The 23,403-nt window shown below is 40.6% G+C and overlaps 2 protein-coding genes across 6 annotated transcripts; one reads left to right on the top strand and one right to left on the bottom strand.

Annotated features, from left to right (window-relative positions):
- Nucleotides 1-578: 578 nt before the first annotated feature.
- mrpl28 (mitochondrial ribosomal protein L28) lies at nt 579-3,484 on the top strand. Of its 2 annotated transcripts, none has more exons than XM_004075391.3 (6): nt 579-710; nt 1,128-1,440; nt 1,570-1,722; nt 1,795-1,929; nt 2,057-2,143; nt 2,494-3,484. In XM_004075391.3, exons 2-6 carry the CDS (start codon nt 1,156-1,158, stop codon nt 2,587-2,589), a joined length of 756 nt encoding a protein of 251 aa, XP_004075439.1. In that variant the 5' UTR covers nt 579-710; nt 1,128-1,155; the 3' UTR covers nt 2,590-3,484. The 2 variants fall into 2 exon arrangements, with proteins under 2 accessions (XP_004075439.1, XP_011480843.1); XM_011482541.2 differs by having other exon boundaries at nt 2,060-2,143; nt 2,494-2,884.
- Nucleotides 3,485-5,618: 2,134 nt separating this feature from the next.
- relb (RELB proto-oncogene, NF-kB subunit) lies at nt 5,619-23,228 on the bottom strand. 4 transcript variants are annotated; one of them, XM_020708252.2, is made up of 12 exons: nt 23,126-23,228; nt 15,791-16,079; nt 15,627-15,710; nt 12,838-13,016; nt 10,067-10,348; nt 9,427-9,593; nt 9,225-9,316; nt 9,001-9,132; nt 8,793-8,897; nt 8,322-8,537; nt 8,171-8,245; nt 5,619-6,597 (listed from the first exon to the last, which is right to left on the bottom strand). In XM_020708252.2, exons 2-12 carry the CDS (start codon nt 15,927-15,929, stop codon nt 6,191-6,193), a joined length of 1,878 nt encoding a protein of 625 aa, XP_020563911.1. In that variant the 5' UTR covers nt 15,930-16,079; nt 23,126-23,228; the 3' UTR covers nt 5,619-6,190. The 4 variants fall into 4 exon arrangements, with proteins under 4 accessions (XP_020563911.1, XP_004075438.1, XP_011480842.1 ...); XM_004075390.4 differs by lacking the exon at nt 23,126-23,228 and having other exon boundaries at nt 12,838-13,013; nt 15,791-16,074; XM_011482540.2 differs by lacking the exons at nt 12,838-13,016; nt 15,627-15,710; nt 15,791-16,079; nt 23,126-23,228 and adding an exon at nt 11,464-11,698.
- Nucleotides 23,229-23,403: the final 175 nt, after the last annotated feature.

The following is a 23,403-nucleotide window of genomic DNA, read 5'->3' as shown; positions in this document are numbered from 1 at the left end:
TAATCATCTTTTTGTGTTTATCACTCTTGAAAACATTGTTAAATGTCTACGATACGGTTAAACTATTTACAACCAATCTATAATGCATAAAACTGGCACACTGAAAAAGTGTCCAGTGAGACCATGACTTTAACTTGTTTACTTTTTGCTAAGGTTTTATAATGAGACGCAGCTTTGTACGAAATGCCCGGATGAGCTTCGGTGGTCCGGGGTGCGGGCTTCAAACCCGTAGCTGCTTAGCGGCAGAGTGGTTCAATTCCACCTTTCGGGCGGATTAGCTGTTTTGTTTTGTTTTATGGACATAACTTGTTTATACTGTATTCTGTTCACTTTTTCTCTGTACGTAACTACCAAAGTAGCATTATGTATAAACTTCAACATAAAATGTTTTTAAAGCAAATATGTAAAAACGTCCTACTGTTATAATTCCAGAATTAATGGCAAATCTTGTGCTGGTACATAACATTTTAATGATTTTTTAAAGGATTTTTTTTCTCTCAAGAAATTTTATTTTCGCCACAAGTACATCCGGTTCACCAGGAAGTGGAGCTTGACAGACAGCTGTGGTGTCCAATCATCACGGAGAATCGGGTTAGTACATCCCACCCGGAAGACGCGCCATGTTAAGCTTTCACGACGTCCTTGTGTGTTCGGTTCTGGGATAAAACGGTGTTTTAAAATATTATTTGGTGCGACAAAGTTTCCGGCGTGTAAGTTTTATCTGTAATTTCTTCAAAGTGGGATTAATGTATGATCTGATGATGATGTGATCTGGCCTTTTATTTATAGTGATGTCAGCAAGCATCTAAGCGTACCTTTAGTTTCTCCGTTAATGACTAATTATTTTTACATCCAAGTCGTCAAATTTGATCCACAAAAGTAAAATTGTGGCTTTATTGACGGAAGCTCTTCTCGGTATTAAAGCTTAAATGGCGTGGTGGCGCAGTAAGCCGTAAAACATTCAGCTTGTCAAAACATATTATTTTTGTGAGTCTATTATTGCTAAATCTGGAAAGATCGCTGCTATATTTTTAAAAGCTTTAATTATCAGGATTTTTCATTTCTCCAGATCACCAAACTGTTTTTTCTCTTTTTTTTTTGTTCGTTTGTTTTTCCCTCACATTTAGCTGTCAATAGAAGACAAAAAAAAGTGCCATGCCGCTTCATAAATACCCTCCCAAGTTGTGGGAGGCCATGAAGATGAAGCAAGGAATTTACGCTCGCCTCCCTAAACACTACCTCAAGTCCCTTGAGAAGAAAGAGCCCACGCCTGTCCACTGGAGGCCTCTGGGAGTCCAGTACCGAGCCAACCCAAAGACTGGAGTGAAAGAGCGCGTCCAGGATGTCCCCATACCCATCTACTATCCTCCCGAGTCCCAGGACGGCCTGTGGGGAGGCGAGGGTTGGGTTTCTGGCTTCAGGTACGCCAACAATGACAAGGTAAGTTTTCAGGAATATGATTTTCTACTACTGCTATAACACAAAGTTTTAGTGTTGCAGCATCACCTTGGAGACATTTTTTAATTGAGTTGTCTTTGTGTTATGTTGACGGTGTTCTCTTTCATTTAGATGTCAAATCGTCTGAAGAAGACCTGGAAACCTCAGCTGTTCAAGAGAGAGCTCTACAGCGAGATCCTTGATCACAAATTCACCATCACAGTCACGCCACGCACTCTGGACCTCATCGACGCCGCATTCGGCTTTGACTTTTATATCCTCAAGGTAAGTCGAAAGTCTTCTGGAGCTTCTTGGACTGAGCGCTTCATCTGACTCCCAACGTCCAATCCCTGACAGACGCCAAAGGAGGACCTGAACTCCAAACTGGGGATGGATTTGAAGAGAGCAATGCTGCTTCGACTGGCACGCAAAGACACAGAACTTTACCCCAATGACCCTGCCAAACGGGAATCCATCTATAGCAAATATATGGTAGGTGAAAAAAATGCTAAGAGTTCTGTTTGAAGCTAGCAAAAAAATATTTTGAGGCCATTTTATCTAGAATGTAGTCAGGTATATAAAGGAAATGTTGAGTCTATTTCCTTCCCCTGCCTTTCAGCAGTTTCAGATCCCAGAAGAGGAGGCAGAGTGGGTGGGCCTGAGTCTGGAAGAGGCTGTGGAGAAACAGAGGCAGCTGGAGCACAAGGTAACACGTCATCCTACAGTTACCATTTGGTTATGGAGGTTTTTACGAATCCTTCTAGAAAAAACTCGAAGGAAAAAAGAAAAGACTTTTACAGAAATGTTTTTTATCATTACTTATTATGCAGATTGCTAAATTGATATTTATCTTCCACTAGAGAAGGCCTTATTGCCATCTTTTTTTATATATATATATATAAATAAAGCAGCATTTAGACACTGAATAAAGGTTAGCCAAATTACTTCTGTAGAAAAAAATCTTAAACAAAAAAATGACTATGCCAAAAAACATTGTAAGATTAAATTGACAGTATCCAGGCTTTCAGCTTTATGTCATTTGTCTGACCTTCTCAGGAGCCTGAGCCTCTGTTCAAAGTCTGTGTGGACAAGCTGGTGAAGGAGTTAAGCATGAAAAAACTACTGGAGCCACATCTTACAGAGAAGAAGTAACCCTCTGTGCAACGGAAGCAGTGCAGAGACTGAAATATGCTGTAGGTTCAGCTCCTGGATTCTGCAATAAAGACAGAGGACTTTGCTTCTTCACATCTGTTCCAGTGGTAAAAGAGCTCACTTCCTCCACTTCTGCTTTCCTTCACACCTGGGAGCATCACAAAGGCAGAAGTGCAGCAGGAAAACATGTGCATATTTATTTTAGCAACGTTTCAATATCCTTACTGCAAATGTAATGTTAAGACTGATGTAAAACAAAAATGCAAAACAAAAATAATTTAAGCCTTTTTCTATGTAAAAAATGTGTCTGCTCAATAAACAGGTATATATATATATTATACACACACACACACACACACACACACATCATTTATACGGATTATCTGAATACGTTAAAGACCTGAAAGTTGAAAGGGAAAATCCGTGTTTTGTCATAGTTTTTATGTAGCTGACAAGCAAAAGAAAAAATAGTTCAAAAATTAAATCCTACATTGTTTTTGAAATACTTAAGTTAAACAAACTTTTTCCTATATTTATTTTTTATTTACTTAAAGCAAAGAAATAATTCAAGGCAACAAACAAACGATGTAGGGAAATAGCAAAGAGGCAAATTTAGAGTGAAGATATATCTATTCTAATCTTAATTTTTAAATAAATACAAAATTTAAAAAACTAATTAAAAAAAAAGAACTTCCTAAAAAACCGTCACTATATTTGTGGGTGCTCTGAACACATTTGTACACTAGATGGAGCCAATGAGGTAGATTGACCCGATACACCTTGCTGTAGTCATTAAGCCAGATGATTTATTAATCAAAAAGAAGTTTTAACAAGAGCGTCTCCTAAATGGAATATATAAAATAAAATAAAGCTAATTTTACCTCCGCACCACAAATAACTGTCTATTTGTATTATTTGACTTTGAAAAAATCAGTGCTCACCATCAGAAACTGCACTACCCTCAACTACACCGTCTCTGGGTTCTTAAAGCTGCAATGACACAGCAAATGTTCATATAAGGAGGTAGCAGAGAGAGGCTAGTGTCTAAAAACAACCGCAGTCTGCTCCGTGTTTTCACTTTCGGTTGACTGTTTGTGGGCCTCCCTTCTGCTCCGGGGACTCCCGTGGGTGTTGTAACCCATAGCAACACAACACCTGACTCCTATATCAAACAAAGAGTTTAATTCCTTATTTAGATACAGCCTGTGCCTGGAATTTCCCTACCTGTTCTGAATATGCATATGCAAGTATCCAAACTGGGTTTTTGGCCTGAATGGTCCACATTTCTGGGGTTTGTTGACCTCAGAAACTGGATGTGGAGCCTCATGTTTGTTCCCTGTGTGTCTTTAAAGGGGATAATTTTTTAACTATTCTATTCATTCATAATCAGAATATATTTTTAAAAATTCCCCATTGTAAATATTTGCTTTGGTTAGTTAATGAGGAAGAAAGCCTTACCTTATCTTACTCCTTCTGGTTTCAAAACCATTAAAGTCATATTTTATGGAGGCATCTCACCTCATTTCTGTTTTACAATCCAATAATAACTCAACCATAATAGCCTGAGCCGACTTTGAAACTCCACTCAGACTCAACTAAATCTTCATAAAAGAGCTAAATGTTCTGTTTTTGAGGACAAAAATTGGGAATGAATTGTGGTGAATTGAGGATTTACATTGCTAGAAGCTATTTTATTTTATTTTTAAAAAGGTTGACTATAGACTTAAAAATATGACATTAAAAGTTTTTCTTATCTTCTTGCCACTCTCTGCAAAAGTTGCATTTTTTTTTCCAGTAGGTTTAGCCCTCACTTTTCCACGTATGCCCTTTGGTTAATTTGTAACCTCCTCTTTAAACAAGGCTTTCAATGTTTCTGGTATTTACTGTCAGCGTGAACATAGATCAGACGCCTGTGTTTTATGGTTTCCCTGTTCAAAGCTAAAATTCCTTCTTCTTTCCGTTTACCTTTAAAATTTGAAGTAGAAAAAAAGTTGATCCTCTAGAAAAAAAGTAATATATATTGACCTGTCATTGCAACTAAATATATACGTACACCATGTGTTAAAATGTTTTTTGGATTTTTCCAACCTACCTCTGTTGTAAAGAGCTGTAATGTAGAAGAAAAGGACCCTTTTCAAACCCCTTTTTCTTTTTCGTTTAAAATGAAATGAAAGCTGACAGAGTGGGCATGTTCGGGCACATCTCCACATCTGGAAAATCCATTTGATAGGAAAGAAAGGATCGCTTTATCAAAGGCCATGAAAACAGGCCCGGTGTGGAGTTTCCCAGCAGATGCGTGGCGTTGTGTTGATGTGAAGTGACAGCTAAGAAGGCGACACCTGTTTCACCGACACGGCAGGTAAACAAGGAGAGCAGATGTAATGTCAACATTCAGCAGCCGAGCTCACTCATTTTATGATGGAAAAGGTTGAAAAAGAAATGTAGAGGGGGGTCACAAAATAAGTTTAACCCTTGTGCTATCTTAGATGACCCCACCCTTACATTGACGTGTTCTCCCTACCATGACAAAGCTGGATAAAGGTGGAAAGATTTCATGTAATCCATGGACACCAGTGAAGATCACAAATCATTGAAGAAAAAAGGTTCAGTGCACTGTCTAGTGGGTCTAGATGACCCAACTCCCGACGTTAAAGTGCCTAGGATAGCACAAGGGTTAAAACAAGTCGGTTCATTATTATTTCACAAAACATTTCCTCCTGAAGTCCGTTTCCTGGATGGATTGCAACAGATGGGGAAATTCAGAGCACACAGAAGTAGAAATGCCCTCAAACTTCAAAACCTACGTTTGGTTGTGAAGCAATGAAAACTGCAATGGGCCTTGGAGAGCAAACAGCTTCAGATCTCGGACAAACGAGTTGCGTCAGCTTGGAATTCCTTATAGCGCTGACCTTAATTACCAGGAGCCGTGAAAGTCCTGCTGCCTGAATCTTTGTTTTTTTACAGATGAGAGAGGACGTCAGGAATGTGTGTGGGCAGCAGCAACCACATTCATCTGATCGCTACTCCTGTTCTTGAAAACACAGTCACTTAAAAGTTTTATTGTTGGTTTTGACATATTGACATTACAAGAAGGCATGTGACCAGCAGACGGGGAAAACCACAGAACAAAGAACTCACAGGAGGAATGCTTTCTATGATACGCAGGTGGATTAAATATTAAAAAGCTGAGACAGTTATCAGAAGAGCACAATCAGCCCACTATGTGAAGCAATGGCCGGGAGCGTTTTATGACTTTTTTTTTTCCATTCTAATGATATCTTCTTTCCCACCGGCACAAACACACCGCTTAAACGGGCAACAATCATTTACAGCATGGCAGAGGATTTCTTTCTGTTCGTTTCAGCAGTCGGTGAGTCAACGCTGAAGCCAACAGCAGGATTACACATGAATGCTGGCAGCATTTATGAGGAAACCTTCAGGAATGTTAAGCTGCTCCCGGTGGCTGGAGCCTTGGCCAGCAAGGCTTTGGGGAAACCACTCAGTCAATCGAAGGCGACCAGAACCCGTGAGTGGAGGGCAGGTGGGCAAAAGAACCGTTTTGCATTTATATAGATCTGACATGAGCCCTGAAGTCCCGCCGTCATAGGTCCTCCTCCATCTTCACCTGCACCGAACTGTCCTGCGCCTCCACCTGAGAGTTCTGGCTCTCGTTGACCAGCATGTTGAACTGCATGTCGTTGAAGTGGGCAAAGTCCTGTGGGTACGGGCCAAAGCCCGGGTTGAAGTTGTGATTCATGGTGGCAGAGATGGTATCGAGTCCAGGATCGAAAACACAAGGTAGGGTTGACAAGAAGTCCGGATCGGACAGCGCTTGAGATATTTCGGGCATGTCTAGCAGCTGATTAATGAGGGTTGTTTCATCCAAGATGCTACTGGAGTTCTGGGTCTCACTGTAGGAGCCGTCCACCCCACACGGCACCTCCGGCAACAGCACGCTGTGATTGTCAAGGAGGGTGCAGACGGCCTCCTCCGGTGGCGCTGCGCTCTCTGCAGAAATAAAACACAGCAGATGGACGATTGCCCGTTTAGACATCGCAGATTCTCATCAAAACCACAAAACTGTTTCCTTTTTCACCAAACTGCAATGCAAGTTAAAGAAAAACACAATTCTATTATTCTCCAACCCATGGACTTTTTCTTCCCTTCATCTTCCGTAATCCTTGATAAACCTGTAGGAGTTTCCCAAAAGGGGCAACAGCTCCTGGGGGGGGGGGGGGGGTTTCTTCCCTCTCATGGTGTTTTGAAATCCTTTAGTTAACAGTTTTTACTGTCAAACCAACCGCTGCTGACTCCTGTGAAAACTGGACTACTTCTTTAAAATGTTTGTTTCTCTCAGGTCATTTTTGTTATTGTTCTTATTGAAGCACCATGAAAGATGGAATGAACCAGGTGTGGACTTTTACGACTTCTGCATTCATGTTTCCGTGCATTGCGGGTGTCCGGCTCAGCGGTTTGTTGACTATTTCATAATTCAAGGAAGAGAGAATTTAGGCCGACTTTGATCCAAACTTGAAAACTCCTTCAAGCCAACATTGTGGGAAAGAATTTATCTGCTCCTCCTGATGCAATGAAACACTGACAAATAGTATTTCTTGCTGCTTAAATGAACCAGTTGTAGATTTTCTGTCAAAAACGGTCGACTCATGACTACAAAAGGATGATTAGCTTCATTTCGGAGATCATGCAAAACTGTTGAATAAAAAAAAGAAAAACACACTTTTTCCTCATTGAATTGATTTGCTGGGGATTCTTGCCAGGTCATTTTTTGTAAATTCGAATTTGTTGCTGATTCTTCCGTTAAAATACATGTAAAATAAATAAATGTCTAATATAAAAATGTATTTCGGTGTAGAGTAAAATCAGAGTGTGTTATTTTCCCAGATGCAAAGGGAGCAAACGCAAAATAAATCCATGGTTTTCAATAGGGGAAACATACAGATGAGGAAATTATTTTGAGGATAGAAAAATAAATGACACAACATTTACAAAATGAGAAACTGATCCGACTGACTGATCCTCCCCTGATGGTGGTGACTCAGGGCTGATTTTGTTAGGCTTTAAAAGTGACACTTTTTCTTTCCCCAAACATATTTATGTTCACGGCAGAGTTAGTACTGACTAAGCGCATTTTTGTTTATCAGTGAGCAGAAATGGTTTAACCTCAGAAAAAGATGTGGGTTGGAGAACTGAGATGTGGGATCACAGCCACGAATTCACCGTTTCCTTCATATTTTATCCTAAAATGGCCTAAATATAAAATAGTCCCATTGGGACACATTAAAATGTGTAGAGTGTGTGGGAATGAAAAATAAAGTTCATTTTACTTTCTTTTCACCCAAAGGTTTTCAGCTTCTCGTCACTCTGCAGCTTTCAGAGGATGTGGCTGATTTGATTACATTTTACTAAAACTATGACCTGACGGATGCTGAAGGGTATTTCAGGCATTTGTTTATAGTGAGCAGTGCAAATGTGTTTCTGAAAAAGCAGAAGGTCCAGGCCAACAGCTTTAATCTGCTATAACTACATTCAAAAACTCACAGAGAAGACGTCAAAACCTCACCTGTTCCACAAGGTCTCTCTGAGAAACCGATGTCTCTTTTGATAGTGGCTCTCTTCCGCTTCACTTCATACGGATCTGAAGGGGAAAATAGGTCATTAAACTTTCCCCCGTCAAACCGGTTTACTGTTACGCAGAAGCGCTCCGGACTAACCCTGGTTGTGAGGAAAGTACACGAAGGTGACCGGCTCGCTCTCCATCTGGTCTGAGACGCGGCGCAGCGAAAGCTGAACTTCCACCTCCCCTGTGATGTCTTGGTCTTGGTAGGGCGGAGTCTTAAAGACGATGGCGATTTGGCGGTGTACGTCTGTCTGTGCGAACTCGCCGCTCGCCTTCCACGACCCCTGCCGGAAGATGATCTCAATGTCGTCTGTGGATCAAAGTCAAAACACAGCGAGATGTTATTTAAAGGAAAAAAATACATTTTCTGTTTAAACCCCAACATACAAATATGGACAAATACAGCAGAGCTTCATGGCATAAATACTCTCAAAACAGCTGCAAAAAGTTCAATAATTCAGAAAACGTGAAAATCAGAATACAAAACATACCAAAAATGAATAAAATAAACATTCTTGCAGTGTGTTTTTCTTATCACAATGAGCAGAGTTTGTCTGTTTCTTGCCTTTCTGTACTTTGTCACACAGCATGTAGATCTCCGTCTTGCCTCTACAGGAGCCTCTGTACTGGTTCAGGTGGCAGATCCTCAGTTCTGACGTAGTTGTAGCCTCTTGGGGGAAAAAAATTAAAGATGGCAAAGCATGACAACCAGACATTTTCCATGTATTTTTTTTAGAGGAGAGGTTTATGTTTTTACTTCTGCAGCGACTTACTCTTGTCATAAATGGGTTTGGAAACAACAGGGCTGAGCATGTCTTTCCTGCCATCGTCCAACTCCAAGCTGCACTGGAAACACAGGCGCACCACGTTCATGTCCATGTCCTCGATGCCCTTGGAGTGACCGGCTGAGGGGTTTTCAAAACACCGTCATGTCAGTCAGGAGGACAGGAGCATGTGTGTTGTTCTTTGTGCGTCCTGGCCTGGATGTTCTGCTTACTTTGAAACGGGTCAATGTTCTGGTTTCGCCTCTTCTGAAGCGAAACCTCCAGCTCTTTTCTCCTTACGCACTGGATGCCCAGGTTGGCGAAGCTGTGAGGATAAAACAAGGATCTTTGCTGACACTTTTTCCTGTATTTCGATGAAAAATAAATACTAAAACCAGTTACTTTTTCATTAGAATAAAAAACAAAAAGAAGCACCTGTGACACCGGTTGTTGTGAGGATTGAAAGAAACCACACAAATCCCTGATCCGGGTGGGCAGTCTTTACCCACGAGGCAGTGGGGGTGAGGTCGGTGTGGGAGATCCTTGGTCACCAAGGAAACAGTGACAGTGACCCTCTTTAAACGATCGATGGGACCTTGAATCTGAGAGAAAACAGATCAATGAGCAGGAGTGAAACACTGGAAAAACTGTGTTTCTCCCCAACTGTTTCAACTTTAAATAATAATATCTACATTTTCTTTAATAAATGAAACAAAATTTCCCACTTCCTTGGACTTATAATAATGTACTAATAATGAGGTTTAAACAGACATTCCTTTCATCTCTGTTCTTTACAGCAATCTTTGATCTTTTTTCATTTTCTTCCTCTCAGCAGACACTAAATCACTTAAATCAAATCAGCGGTGCATTAGTGTTTGTTTTGCAGCAAAGCTGACCACAGTTGGGCTGGGATTTACGGGGACTTTCTGACTGATTCTACCTACCCACATTTTTTCAGGCCCCACCCGTCTGCACAGGGGTACGTATCAGACACCTTCAGTTGTGGTTAGATCTTCCCTAACCGCCTCTGACAGCTTGTAAACCCCCCGCAGTCCAAAATGGAAAGCAAACGCACCTCGATGGCGGGCTGAGTTTTGTGATTATCGGTGCTGGACGCCCCCAGGATGCTGCCAGCCGAGCGACCCTCACACTCGTAGCGAAAGCGCATCCCTCTGTCTTTGGGCTCCTCCACCACCACCAGCCTGGGCTTTTCTAGTATCTGCTCCAGCAAGTCGGTGCCGCTCGTGTTCTGGGAGGAGGTGGCGCTCGGATACGGCGGCGAGGTGACCCGCGAAGAACGAGGGGATGTCATCTCTCTGGACGGATCTGCTGTCATCTGCAGCTGGTGGATGTTTGGCTGTGGAGAACATTCCCAAACACAACCACTGTAAACAGCAACTCCAATATGTTACCATCACAACCTTCTCTTATATTGATTTCCTATTTCCTCACATTTTAGCCAAAAATTACCGTACAAATTCCTGCAACACTTTGCAGCTCACCGCCCTATTTAATCACTTCAGGAGGAAAACAGGAATTAAACAGAATGCTGAGCTTGACAGAATCAATAAATTACAAGATAAATATAACTTTCTTCTGTGTCAATTATAGGAGTGAAACATAGAAAAATAAAAATACAGGAAGACACATTAAGGGGATTTTCAATCTGTTGATTCCCCTAAATAACATTAAAATTAACACAATATAGTGTAAATTCGAAGTAAAAACTGATACAATGTTCTGATTCAAGTGCACTGAATGGTTTTGGTTAAAGTTTCCATTTAGGACCAAACTATATTTGCAAGTCAAAACATTTAAACAGCTTTAGATAAGGTGAGAGGATGAGCAGGGGGAGAAAAATGGCAAAAACATTTCATTTGTTATTGAATGTTTTTTTTGTTCTGTGGACATTTGCTAAAGTAATTTAATGACCACAGCTATTAACGAACTTTTGAAACAGGAACCACCCCATCTGCAATGATCACGCAATGCGACTTCACAGGAAAATGCTGGAGAGCTTCTGGGTTGTTTTTAAAAGTATTTCAATACAACTTCAGTCCTCAAAGGTTATTTTCTAGAAAATACACTAAATTGCTGAGGTTTCCTCAGCAATTTAAAAGACAACAGCGAAGTGAAACCATCACAAGAGCCTCACGGCTTTGTTTTCCCTTCATACATGTGCTTCCTATCACCACACAGCCTTTCACCATGTGCTCCTCCGCTGCACTTGATGTCTTATTTTTTCCGTTAAACCACAGACCACCAAGCTTTTCCGCTCCCTCAAACACTTCGGAGAGAAGGAGAGAGAAAGCAAAAGCAGCAAAGAAAGTCTGGGGACTCCCTTGCTGATTTTTGTGCTACACACTTTTGAGCCCCCAGCTGCAAAGAACCTGCCAAGAATAAATTACGTTTACCTGGAACTTGTTTTATTCTTTTCTAAGTGGGGATCCAGAGACAGAAAGTTGAGCAAACCTGCCGGGAAGACAGATCCAGAAGCAGACCCCTTTGTCAGCTGCCTTACTCCGCCCGTGGGATTACAAAAGCTTAAATCCAGAATTCCAGGTGACGTCCTGATACGGGATCATCTGTCCAAAGATCCGGTTGAACTACCGATGTCTGTCGCATAAACATGGACGTACCGGCCCACCATAAAACGTCAATCCCAAACAAAGGCCTGGCAGACCGAGCAAGCGAACGTGAAACAGGAAGTCGGCTCAACCTAACATTGATGCACCAATGGCAGAATAGACTAGGGGCGGAAAAAATGTGACCTTTAACCTCCAGTGGGTTTGGCTAGTAAACATTCAGGGACAGCAAATCGAAAGCAGGATTCAAATTACACTCCTTTACAAGACGCCCTTCTGCCTCCCCCCGACCTCTTCCCGCAAAGAAAACTCACAGGGGGGTGTGTCCCAAAGACTTCTACATGTCCTGCAATAACAAAGAAACATGGCAGAGCAAGGACAGTCTTCTGCTTTTTACCGTCGCATGTCTGAGCAGGAGAAAGCATTGCAGCGCTCCTATCAGATTACAACCTCTCTGATCTCCTCGCTGGTTGTGAACCACGAGTCTCCTACCAAACTGTCTGACCTGTGGAGATGCCCGGATGCAGCAAAACAAGCAACCGCCTGCAGGCTGCATAGCAACCAAGACAAAACATGACCAGAGTGCACAACCACGCTTTCAAAAACAGCATTCAGAGCTCCTTTCATGTGAGAAAACTCATCAGCTTCCCTGGTTGCTCTAGAAAAGCTGAACCAAGCCCATGAATAGCTGGTGATGTGTGCAGGAAGTAGGTCAAACTAAATAACCCTCAACGCTTTTCATGCATCGAAGGCTGCAAGATGGTATTGCGGTTAGCAATGTTGCCTCACAGCAAACAAGTTCCTGGTTCCAATCCCACATGGGCATTTTCTGAGCTGCATGTTCTCCCTGTGCAAGTCTGGGTTTAAATCCTCCCCTCATACGGTTTATGTGGCTGAACAAACACATTTATCCAAAATATCTGTGATAAGCACTGTGCAATAAACTTCAAGAGAAAGAAAAAAAAGCTTCAAAAGATGTTTAATTTACAATAAATATAATAGTGAGGACTCCTGATCACCAATTTAAAATATGAAAACTCAAAGCAGCTCTGTAAATATTTTAGTTTTGTCCTTTTCTTTGTTTTTTTTTGTTTGTTTTTTTACCTGAAGTGAACTTTCAGACCCTGGATGAATACAAAACCCTGACCTAAACTGAACTCCTGTCCTCTAACCTGAAAACTGCAGAAAACCACATCATACCAACACAAACTGATGCAAGCGGTGCATACAACACAGCTAAAAACAACTCATACACGCTTACCTTGCACGTGGCGCCTCTCGCCACCAGAACAGGATTAGATCTGGCGCTTTGCCGAACGCTCCTGGGGCTCTGGCTGGGGACGGTCTGGCTGTGGAGGTCCTGAGGAGGAGGAGGTGGACCAGGAAGGGAGTCCCTCTGTGTTTCTTTATGCTCCTTGATGTATTCTTCAATGAGATCTACTTTCAAAGACAATTAAATCCTGATTAAAAGACTAAATACTGCAATAAACTGAAACAAGGCAGTAAAAGAGATTTCTAAGCATTTTTACAGTCTGCAAACCCACCTAAAAGGAAGGATGTCAGGTTTTAGTCTTATCCTGATCTAATTGTTTTTTTTTCTATTATATGACAGGTAAATAGTTTTGTTGTTTTCCAGTTGTTTGTCACACCTGCACTGTGATCTAAACGGATGGTTGAGGTCAGTTCTGCCTGACAAAAACGTGGTTTCCTGGGGGGTATTCCAGAAAGCATGTTTAAACTACCCTGACTTTAATCCTGAACTCTGGCTGAAATCCACCTGAACTTGCTGACTCTGGGTATGTCGGTTCCAAAAGACCAGATATGAGTAAGCCTAATTACGCTCGACTTGGTATCCCTGGGTTAATGCACATGCACGTCAAATACATAAAGAGATTCTCAATGGATCGCCCATTTCCGGAGTCACCATGGAAACGCGTGGAGAAAAAAAGAGAGCGCTATACTTTAGTGAAACTGAGTCTGAGATTTTAATGACGGCGTGTTAAGATTATAAGACCATCGAAAACATAATACGGCTGCATCATCAGCAAAAGAAAGAGTTTCTGCTTGGAAAAAATAACGGACAAAGTAAACGCACAAGTTTATCATCTTATTTCCAATTATATTGTGATGTATATAAATACACAACTTAAAAAACTTAAATGAATTAATTCAATTGGTAACAAGTAATAGAGTTAAATTTATTCAACCTGATTTCTTACGTCTATCCAACTCAATATTTTTTTTACAACTCAAATTTACATATTTATCTAACTAAATGTTATATTACTTCAATTCAATTAAATGTTTTCATATTCATTTATTGTACTTCTTGAACTTTCATATGTTTAAGTAAGAGATTTTCTCATTTTTATAAAATTAAAATAAATGATACAGTGTGGATTTACAATACATACACCACACATTTAATTATCATGACTGACTGTTACTTCAGTTATTGTACTATACTTTTGCACTAGGGGTGCTAAATAAACTCATCATCCTCTCCTTCCCTCTCACTGATGGTGCAGAAAGAATTAGACATAACAGGGCAAAATAACTCGGCAAAACACAGTAAAACAGCTACAACTAATCATATTTAGACAAAAACCTACACTTGTACCCAAATCCGTCCAGACAGGCAAAGGGAGTGGTATCCCACAATTCCTTGCACTGACGATCTAACAGCAGCACCTACGTTACACTTACTTAATTGAATTAATTTGAATGAGAGTAAAAAATAAATGTCTGATAACTACGTGTTGGTTTTAAGTTGACTGAATTAAAAAAAATGATAAATCTTAACTGAAGCAAATAATAAAGTTAGATTAATGTAAAAAAGTTTATCTCTGCAACATCGATATGTGGTCTTATCACCCTCTCACGGTGGAAAAAGTATTATCTGAGCTTCTTCATCCACTAAATCACATATGTCAAACTCAAGGCCCGGGGGCCAAATGTGGCCCGCGAGAACATAAGTTTTTTAATTTCTTAAAATAAAATAAAAAATTTCCTTAGTTGATTACATATTATTTATGTGTAGTTGCTGTAATTATTCAATGTTTGCAGGTCTTATGTCTTTATGCAGACAAAATGTTACAAGTGTAATACATTTTCTTTCTAGCTCATTTTTATGTTATTTTTCTTTATTCCCTTGGACAGTTTGATCCTTCATTAATGGCGTTATGTGGGTTTTAATAAGCAGACAAAATTTAAAAGGATTCATGTTGGAGTGAGAAGCAAACATGTGTTTTCTATGCAACCGTAATTGTCACTTTAAAAAGTTATAATAAATAATGAGTTATTTAACATTAAGGAGTAGTTAGAGGTACAAGTTGTATCTGGCCCTTTGAGGACAGCCGCTATGCTGATGTGGCCCTCGGTGAAAATGAGTTTGACACTCCTGCTCTAAATTATCTTCAGTTCAAATGGACACGCTATGCTGCTTCACCTGTCTGAAAACAAACTAACCTTCAACTAAACCTGATCCAGACCAGGTTATGTTCAGAGCATGAGTTGCTATGGGAACTAAGCATCCCCTGAAACATACCTCTGTTTTTGGAACTGAAAGCAGTGGTTATACACTTCCTTAGCCTCAAACTTACCGTGGTAACTCACATAACCTGCTTTCTGGAATACCCCCCTGCTGTGCTGTACAAACGTAAACAACTATTGTAAACAGCGTGCAGTTATCGGGAGAAACAACAAAGCCGCTTTAAGTAAATATTAAATAATAGCTAACCTGGATGTATTTGCCTTAACTAAAAAAATTCGCCATCAAAATAATCAATAGATTGTGCAACATTAGGTAGTTGAATAATAATTCTGATTTATTTACACTACTTGAATTGTCTCTTGGAATGACTAAAAAAGTTTTTGAAAAAAAGAAGAAGAAAAAAATAAGGTTTTAACATTCAAGAGAAAGGTCACCTTGACTTTAAAAAACATGTTGCAGCATATTTTGAGACAAAATAGGGAAGGGCGCGCGAGCCCACAGGAGGCCCTGTCAGTGTTAGCCATTTTCAGTGGGAAGCTAAAGCTAGCAGAACTCACCTAAATCCCGGCTGGAGGGGGGAAAGTGGCTGTGAGAGCCGCTCAGGACAGCGGGGTTACCAGGATTGGGTGATGGCTCCTCCGCTAGAACAAATAGGTGTGAGGAGGAGCATGTCAGGTCAAACGATAAAGTCAAAACTCTCGGAGAGAGAATGGAAACCTACCGGAGGCCCCGTTGAAATAATCCGTATCTTTCATGGCATGTGAGGAATCTGACTTCTTCGAGCGAGATTGCCGCAGTAAGACTCCGTCCGTACGGTGAGTTGGACTGTCGATGTTAGACACCAAACGTCTTGAACCCATAAGTGGAATGATGACACGAGTGGAAGTTTGCTTTTGCTTGGTGGGACTTAAACCGCTATGATTGGCTGCTTCCAAGAGCGGAAATCCCCGAAGATGTTACGTCACCCTCTGAGAGGGGAAACTCCCACGGGACTTGAGGGTCGTGCCAATCTGTATAATTTACATATGCAAATATACATTTGTGCCCCATTAAAGGACGAAAATACTTGACCTGAGACAACTTTCCTTTCATAACACTTTATAAGGAAGTCAGATTTTTTCAAAGCTTATTCATAAGCAAAAATATTTTGCAGAATCTATCGAGGAGAACAAAAACGTTTGCGGTCGATGTTGTGATATGTCTCACATACTATGAATATAGTTCCCTACGCGGAGTGATACAGAGTTTGCCTTTTCACCTGAGCCTTAGTTCTTCATGTATGGCTAAGAAGTTGGAAGTGAATAAAGTGCGAGGTCCCTCTATAAGTTATTGTTGGTCTTCATTGATACAATAACACTTCATGGTGGCAGCGGAAAACAGAGATTGAAAAAAAAAAAAAAAAGACGAGAGAGGAGAAGAATTTCCCCGACGCGAACCGAAGCGACAACTTGTCCGTGGATAAGTGACGTGCTGCTGCTAGCTAACTGCACATGTAGCCTGTTGGTTCGAGATGGCGTCGCATCTTCCTACTATGAACTGGTCCGACCCGGACCTGGGTGAGGCAATTTCATTGTTCAAGCAAAAAATGTGCCTGTACCTAGAGGATGAGGAGATCTCAGATGAAGTAAAACAAGCCAGGAAAATATGCCGAGGCATCGGAGATGAGGGGCTAAAGAGGCTAAATGCTAGCGGACTAAGTCCGGCTGAAAAACAAGTCCCGGCAAATCTGTGGAAGTTTTTTGAAGGACAATTAAAGTTGGATGTCAACTTCAGAATTCACAGACTGCATCTTATGCAATATAGACAGAAAGCAGGCGAGAGTATTGATGATTTTATAAACAGAGCAAGAACTCTTGCACTAAAATGTCAATTCACAGATGAAGAACTCCATGAACGCCTGATTGAGCTGATCATAGCCAGCACGCCGCATGAAGCTTTCAGAAATGAGCTCTACAGCAAGCCTCAAGGGTGTTCTCTGGCCGAAGTCCTGACTGAAGGACGAAAACATGAAGCTCTCACAGCAGGAAATCTCCAACTTCACCAACTTGAGGTATGCAAAACAGAGCAAAAGGAAAGAGTGGATGCTATTATTAAAGGAAGGGGAAGGCTGTGCCAAAGATGTGGATCAGATCATAAGCCACGACAATGTCCTGCTTTTAATGATATATGTCACCTATGTGGATACACAGGACACTGGGCTAAATGCTGCAGAAACAGAAAGCAACAGAAAAAAACAGAATATACCAACCAACACTGGCGAGATAAATCTCAACCACAGTCAATGGGCAGATACCACAAAAAAAGTTATCTGAGCCAGTCATACAAGAATGACCGTAAAAAGCCAAACAAAGGAAAAATAGATGCCATACAAACCACAGACTCAAGTGAAGATGACCCATATCAAAGAGAGTTTCACTCTGTCACGGTCAGCGAAAAATGTATGCACAGCATTGATGCAAAAATGCCAAGAGAAGAGGCTTATACAATCCTAAATATAAAACCACCTGACGTACCTGGCCAGAAACACACACTTCGTTTAAAAATTGACACAGGTGCATCAGGGAATACCTTGCCACTGCGTACATACAGACAAATGTACGGCAGAAACAGACAGGCGATGAACAGACTCCAAAAGAGCCATGCAAAACTGTCAGCCTACAGCGGACACAGGATCCGATGCTATGGGAAAATAAACATCCCATGTCAATGGAAGCACTCAGAGTGGATTAACGCCATGTTTTATGTTGTGGATGTACCAGGTCCAGCAATAGTTGGACTGCCCACATGCGAAGCACTCAACCTGGTAACTGTGAACGTGGACTCTATTGCTAATGTCAGCAAAGCAGCTAACAAAGAAAACAAGAGCCAGACCACAACAAAACCTAAAAAAGCCAATCCATTGCTCCACATAAACACCATAGAAGATTTAAAGAAGGCTTATGCAAACCAGTTTGATAAGCTTGGTAACTTCAGTGGGACTGCAAAACTCCTGCTAAAAGAGGGTGCTGAACCATTTCAAGACCCACCACGCAAATGCAGTATTCACATAAAAGACAAGCTCAAAAAAGAACTCGATAATCTTGTGGAACAGGATGTGATCTGCAAAGTGGAAGTGCACACAGATTGGTGCTCCAGTCTAGCATACAGTACCAAGAAAGATGGTAGTCTACGGATATGTCTAGACCCTAAAAAACTAAACGACAGTTTAAAAAGATGCCCGCACAGGATTCCAACAGTTGAGGAATTAAATCCAAGATTTGCAAACGCAAAAGTATTTAGCAAGCTTGACGCTAAGGCAGGATACTGGTCTATACATTTGGATGAAGATTCACAACTGTTAACAACATTTCGCACTCCATTTGGCAGGTACTGCTGGAAGCGTCTACCATTTGGACTCAGTGTGTCTCAGGATATCTTTCAGGCAAAGATGGACCAGATCCTGGAAGGATTGCAAGGTGTGGTCAGCATCGCAGATGACATTGCAGTATATGGAAAAAATGAAGAGGAACATGATAGGAACCTAATCAACCTGATGGAGCGTGCTGCAAACACAGGTTTGGTGTTCAACAGTGAAAAATGTAACATTAAACAGAACCAAATCTCATTTTTTGGTAACCAGTACACCGCCAATGGTATTCGACCTGACCCAGCCAAAGTCAGAGACATCCAAAAGATGCCAACACCACAAAACAAAGATGAGTTACACAGATTCATTGGGATGCTATCCTACCTGTCCCCCTACATACCAAGGTTCGCAGACAAAGCTCACACCCTGAGAGGACTACTGAAGAACGACACACCATGGGTATGGGACACAAACTACCAAAATTGCTTTGATGACCTTAAAACAATGATCACTGAGGACGCATGTTTGAAATACTACGATCCCAGCTTGACTATAACACTTGATGTTGTGTGCATCTCAGAAAGGCTTAGGTGTTGCCCTTGTGCAAAATAACCAACCTATAGCTTTTGGGTCCAAAACACTAACAGATACTCAGTCCAGATATAGCAACATTGAGCGAGAAATGCTTGCTATTGTCTATGGAATACAACGATACCACACATATCTGTACGGAAAAGGATTCATAGTGATCACAGATCACAAGCCACTTGTAACCATATGCAGAAAACCACTACACGCGGCTCCACCAAGGTTACAACGAATGCTAGTCCAAGTTCAGGGGTACAATTTCGAGGTCATGTACCGTCCTGGACCACAGATGGTCCTCGCAGACACCCTAAGTCGATTACCCAACCCAGAGAACAGCAGTGAAATAGAGCTGGATGAACGTATAGACGGACTGATTTTTGAACCGGAAGACCCTGAAATGTACACCATAGCACTAATTAACTTCTCACCTGACAAACAGAACACCCTTCGAGCAGAAACAAGCAAAGATCTCAAACTCAGTGCACTAAAGGAGGTGATTCTTCAAGGATGGCCAGAAAAAATACAGGACTTACCAAAACATCTTCGTGCCTTCTGGGCCTTCAGAGATGAGCTTGGCATAGAAACAGGAGTCATATTCAAAGGCAGACAAGTGCTGATTCCCGACTCTATGACGGAGAGCATTCTAAAACAACTGCATTCCAGTCATCAAGGAATTGAGAAAACACGTCGCCTCGCAAGAGAAAGCGTATACTGGATCAAAATGAACGACGACATTGAGAAGATGTGCAGATCCTGCTCAGTGTGTATTGAATACCAGGATGCAAACCCAAAGGAACCTCTTCAACCACATAAGGTACCAACAAAGCCGTGGCAATCACTCGCATCAGATCTATTTGAGGTGAATGGTCGCCACTACTTATTGACTGTGGACAGATACTCCAAGTTCCCTATGGTGGATGAGATGCACACAACATCAAGTCATGCAGTTGCACAAAAAATACAAGCGTATGTGTCATTATTTGGACGTCCAGATGAAATACTGACGGACAACGGGACACAATACACAGGAGAAGCTTTCAAACGGTTCACAAAGGAGTGGGGAGTCAAACACATCACCAGCTCTCCTCACTACCCGAAAAGTAACGGATTCATCGAGAGACATGTACGACACATCAAATCCATCGTCAAGAAGACACTGAAATATGGTGGAAATCTACAAATGGCACTATTACAGATCAGAGCAACACCAATCGACAGTAAACTACCATCACCTGCAGAACTGATTTTTGGGAGACCTGTCACCACCCTGCTACCAAGTCGAACAGATCCTGGCAAAGAAGAACACAGACTGCACCTAGAACAACGAACTGCAAATATGAAAGAACACCACGACAGAAACAGTCGTAAGGAGCTACCACCTCTCCAACCAGGACAACATGTGACTGTGTTAAATAAAGAAAGGGGAACGTGGCACCCAGCAACTGTAGTGGAAAAGAGCACCGAGCCAAGAAGCTACATTGTCCAAACACCCAACGGAAATCAAATCAGACGCTGCAGGAGTCACCTAAGAGAACTCTTTAAACCACATATACAGATCAACGAAAGGAGGAACCAAATTGCAGAGGCACCACAACAAACCCAGCATCAAGAGGATTGCAATGACTCTGCAGAGACCATCACTGAAACCCCATGCACAACAACCACAAACTATGAAAGACAGAACAGTCCACCACCGACCTGCACACGATCTGGTAGAGTTATAAACAAACCATCTCGGTACAAGGACTTTGATCTATAAACAAGAGGAAAAATCAAAACTGTTGATTCTTTACTTCGTATTGTTATTATGCTGTTTTCCAGACCCTAACGGATGTAAAAAAAAAAAAAATGATGCTCAAGACAAATGGGAATGTATGTTTCTAATTTCTATTAACATGACACAGAATGTGCTATTGTTATTGTTACAGTGATCTGAGGGTTAGCATATTCACTTTATTTTGTTTGTGATATAGATTTGAGCTAAACAGAGGGGATGTTGTGATATGTCTCACATACTATGAATATAGTTCCCTACGCGGAGTGATACAGAGTTTGCCTTTTCACCTGAGCCTTAGTTCTTCATGTATGGCTAAGAAGTTGGAAGTGAATAAAGTGCGAGGTCCCTCTATAAGTTATTGTTGGTCTTCATTGATACAATAACACTTCAGTCGACGTAAAAAAAACGCGTTTAAAGTGTCATATCTCTCAGGCCAATTCCACTGTGGGATTTATAGGAATATAGTTTATCATAACACATTTAAAATAAAGTTAACATGAGTCATTCTTTTTGTGGGATTACATTTTCTTTTTTTTCTTGACCAAACAAATTATCTCCTTTTTTGCCATTTATTTCAACGGTGAGCGGAGTTTTTCTTTTCTTTTCTTTTTATCTATTTATGCGGCATTTCTTTATTTTGTTATTCATCAAACAGGTGCGGAATCCTTTTCCTTTCCTTCCATAACATAAAAACATGTTTGCATACGTACTGAATATAAGGCACAGCAGCGACACCTGCTGGTGGCTCAAACCTAAGACCATTTCCAGAAAATAGAAAGCGAAAGCGGTCATTTAGAGGAAGCTGTGACTCAGCAGGACAACAAAGAGGGATAGTAGAAATACATTTTTAAAACTGTTTTTCTAATTGCAATTCAGAGCTACAGAGCTACAGAATGAATGTTAATAAGAAAATATGTTTAAACACTTTAAAAGATCAGTGCATTGGAATATGTCTTATAGTATTAGTATTATTTCCACATGCCTCACCATAGATTTCACAATCACAAATATTTATAAAAGAACCGATGCATAATTTATGTGATTGAGCTACAGTAGTTTTCAGATTTTATATTTTAAAAATTAAGGCTGTGAGGGAATCTATATTGTGGGCTCGCTTTTTCTCAGGATTCTAAAAAAGGTGAACATTATTGCATTAGAAGGCAAGACAAGGGGTAGTAAAAATTTAAAAAAAAGTTCAGATTCTGCTGTTACCACAAGGGGAATGTGTTATGCAAGTTCAAAGCTAATTTTTGAAATGATTGCAGGCAATCTTGTCTTATTTCTTATTTCAAGAAGCTGACACTCACAATCTGGGTTTGCAACTTTGTAAACTTTCAAAACTAAGCAGCAAAGATGGTTGTGAAAGGGTGGTATTGTGTCTTCTCATGTGATCCATAGGTTTTTGTTCATCTCACATGAAAAAACACCATTAACTTGGTCAAATGTAACAAAAACAAACCATTGTAGATTCCAAAGATCTGCATAGTGTCATTTATTAATATTCCCTCATTTAGGTAACAGGTAATAGTTTGTGTTTCTTGAGTCTTTCATGCCTCAAAAGTGTTCAGCTGCAATTAAAAATCAAGAAATGAACATCTAAAATCCTAAAAATGGTGATCAGAGTTATTTAATTCAAACAGACTACTAAAGAGGTAAATCATTTTTAAGAAGAGTTTTGTCCAAAACAGAGGAACAACACAAATAGACATGAAAGAAAATGGGTTTAACCAAAAGGGAGGGAAGGATGGTGCAAAGGGGAACTTATTATTATGAGGAATACACAAGACATTATTTTTAAAAAGAGGCACCAATTTATGAGTCTGGGCGTAAAAGAGGGATAACCTTTAGCCGGGATCCAGTGATGCAGCAAGGCACTTTAAATTGATAAAAAATAAACAATCCTTTATATTTTTAGAAGCATTCTTTAACAAACAAAATAACATTTAATAACAGGAAATGGGAAGTTGTAACATAGAAACTGTTTTTTTTTTTAAATAGTAAAGAAGAAAGACTTTAATCATAAAGAGATAAATATTAGATTTAAAGAAAGATTTGTTTCAATGCGTATTCCAATTGTTAAATGTAAATGTTTAGCGGCTATTCCCATTTGTTATTCTCATTTTTTTTTTTTTAAATTGGCCAATTTATCATTAGGCTGTTTTAATTTTAATAAATCATTTTGCCTTTTAATGGAAACATTTTAAAAGTTAAGGTTACCGTTTTGTACGGCTCCTTACAGTTTTCTTTTTTTTTGTACGATGTTTTTGTGTTTCATCATAGGTAGAGTTATTCTAGCTCCAGAATAACAGCTTCACAAAAACCCAATAGATTTCTAAATGCCATACTTGAGTAGTAGTCAGAGGTGAAAGTAAGCCGGAACGGTCCGGAGCGGCGTTCCGTTAAAAGATTTCGAGGCGGAACGCCGTTCTAGTTGGGAGGAGATCCGCTGTGTTCCTGTTTTCACTTCATAACACATGACAGAAGCATTTTTTTATTTGGGGTATCGACCGATAAAATGCTCTGGATCTCTTTCCCGGTCTGCCTCGTAGCTTTCGCTCTCGCTTCCGTAAACAAGCCTAATGCGCATGCGTGGAAACGTGGTACGTTTGATTTTTTGTTGGGG

Source organism: Oryzias latipes, chromosome 13, assembly GCF_002234675.1.
Source record: "Oryzias latipes chromosome 13, ASM223467v1".
In the NCBI taxonomy this organism is placed as follows: Eukaryota; Metazoa; Chordata; class Actinopteri; order Beloniformes; family Adrianichthyidae; genus Oryzias; species Oryzias latipes.
Note: the sequence above shows the minus strand (reverse complement) of the source record. Positions and strands in the feature narration are given on the sequence as shown.

What these genes read in the sequence shown, in the direction of transcription:
- mrpl28 (XM_004075391.3), top strand. Translation starts at nt 1,156, where the DNA reads ATGCCGCTTCATAAATACCCTCCCAAGTTGTGGGAGGCCATGAAGATG. An exon ending in GGTACGCCAACAATGACAAG is followed by an intron (nt 1,441 to 1,569) that starts GTAAGTTTTCAG and finishes TCTTTCATTTAG; the next exon opens with ATGTCAAATCGTCTGAAGAA. An exon ending in AGAGGCAGCTGGAGCACAAG is followed by an intron (nt 2,144 to 2,493) that starts GTAACACGTCAT and finishes TGACCTTCTCAG; the next exon opens with GAGCCTGAGCCTCTGTTCAA.
- relb (XM_020708252.2), bottom strand. Translation starts at nt 15,929, where the DNA reads ATGGGTTCAAGACGTTTGGTGTCTAACATCGACAGTCCAACTCACCGT. An exon ending in GTGTGACAAAGTACAGAAAG is followed by an intron (nt 8,538 to 8,792) that starts GCAAGAAACAGA and finishes TTTGATCCACAG; the next exon opens with ACGACATTGAGATCATCTTC. An exon ending in AGAGAGACCTTGTGGAACAG is followed by an intron (nt 6,598 to 8,170) that starts GTGAGGTTTTGA and finishes TTATTTCTGCAG; the next exon opens with AGAGCGCAGCGCCACCGGAG.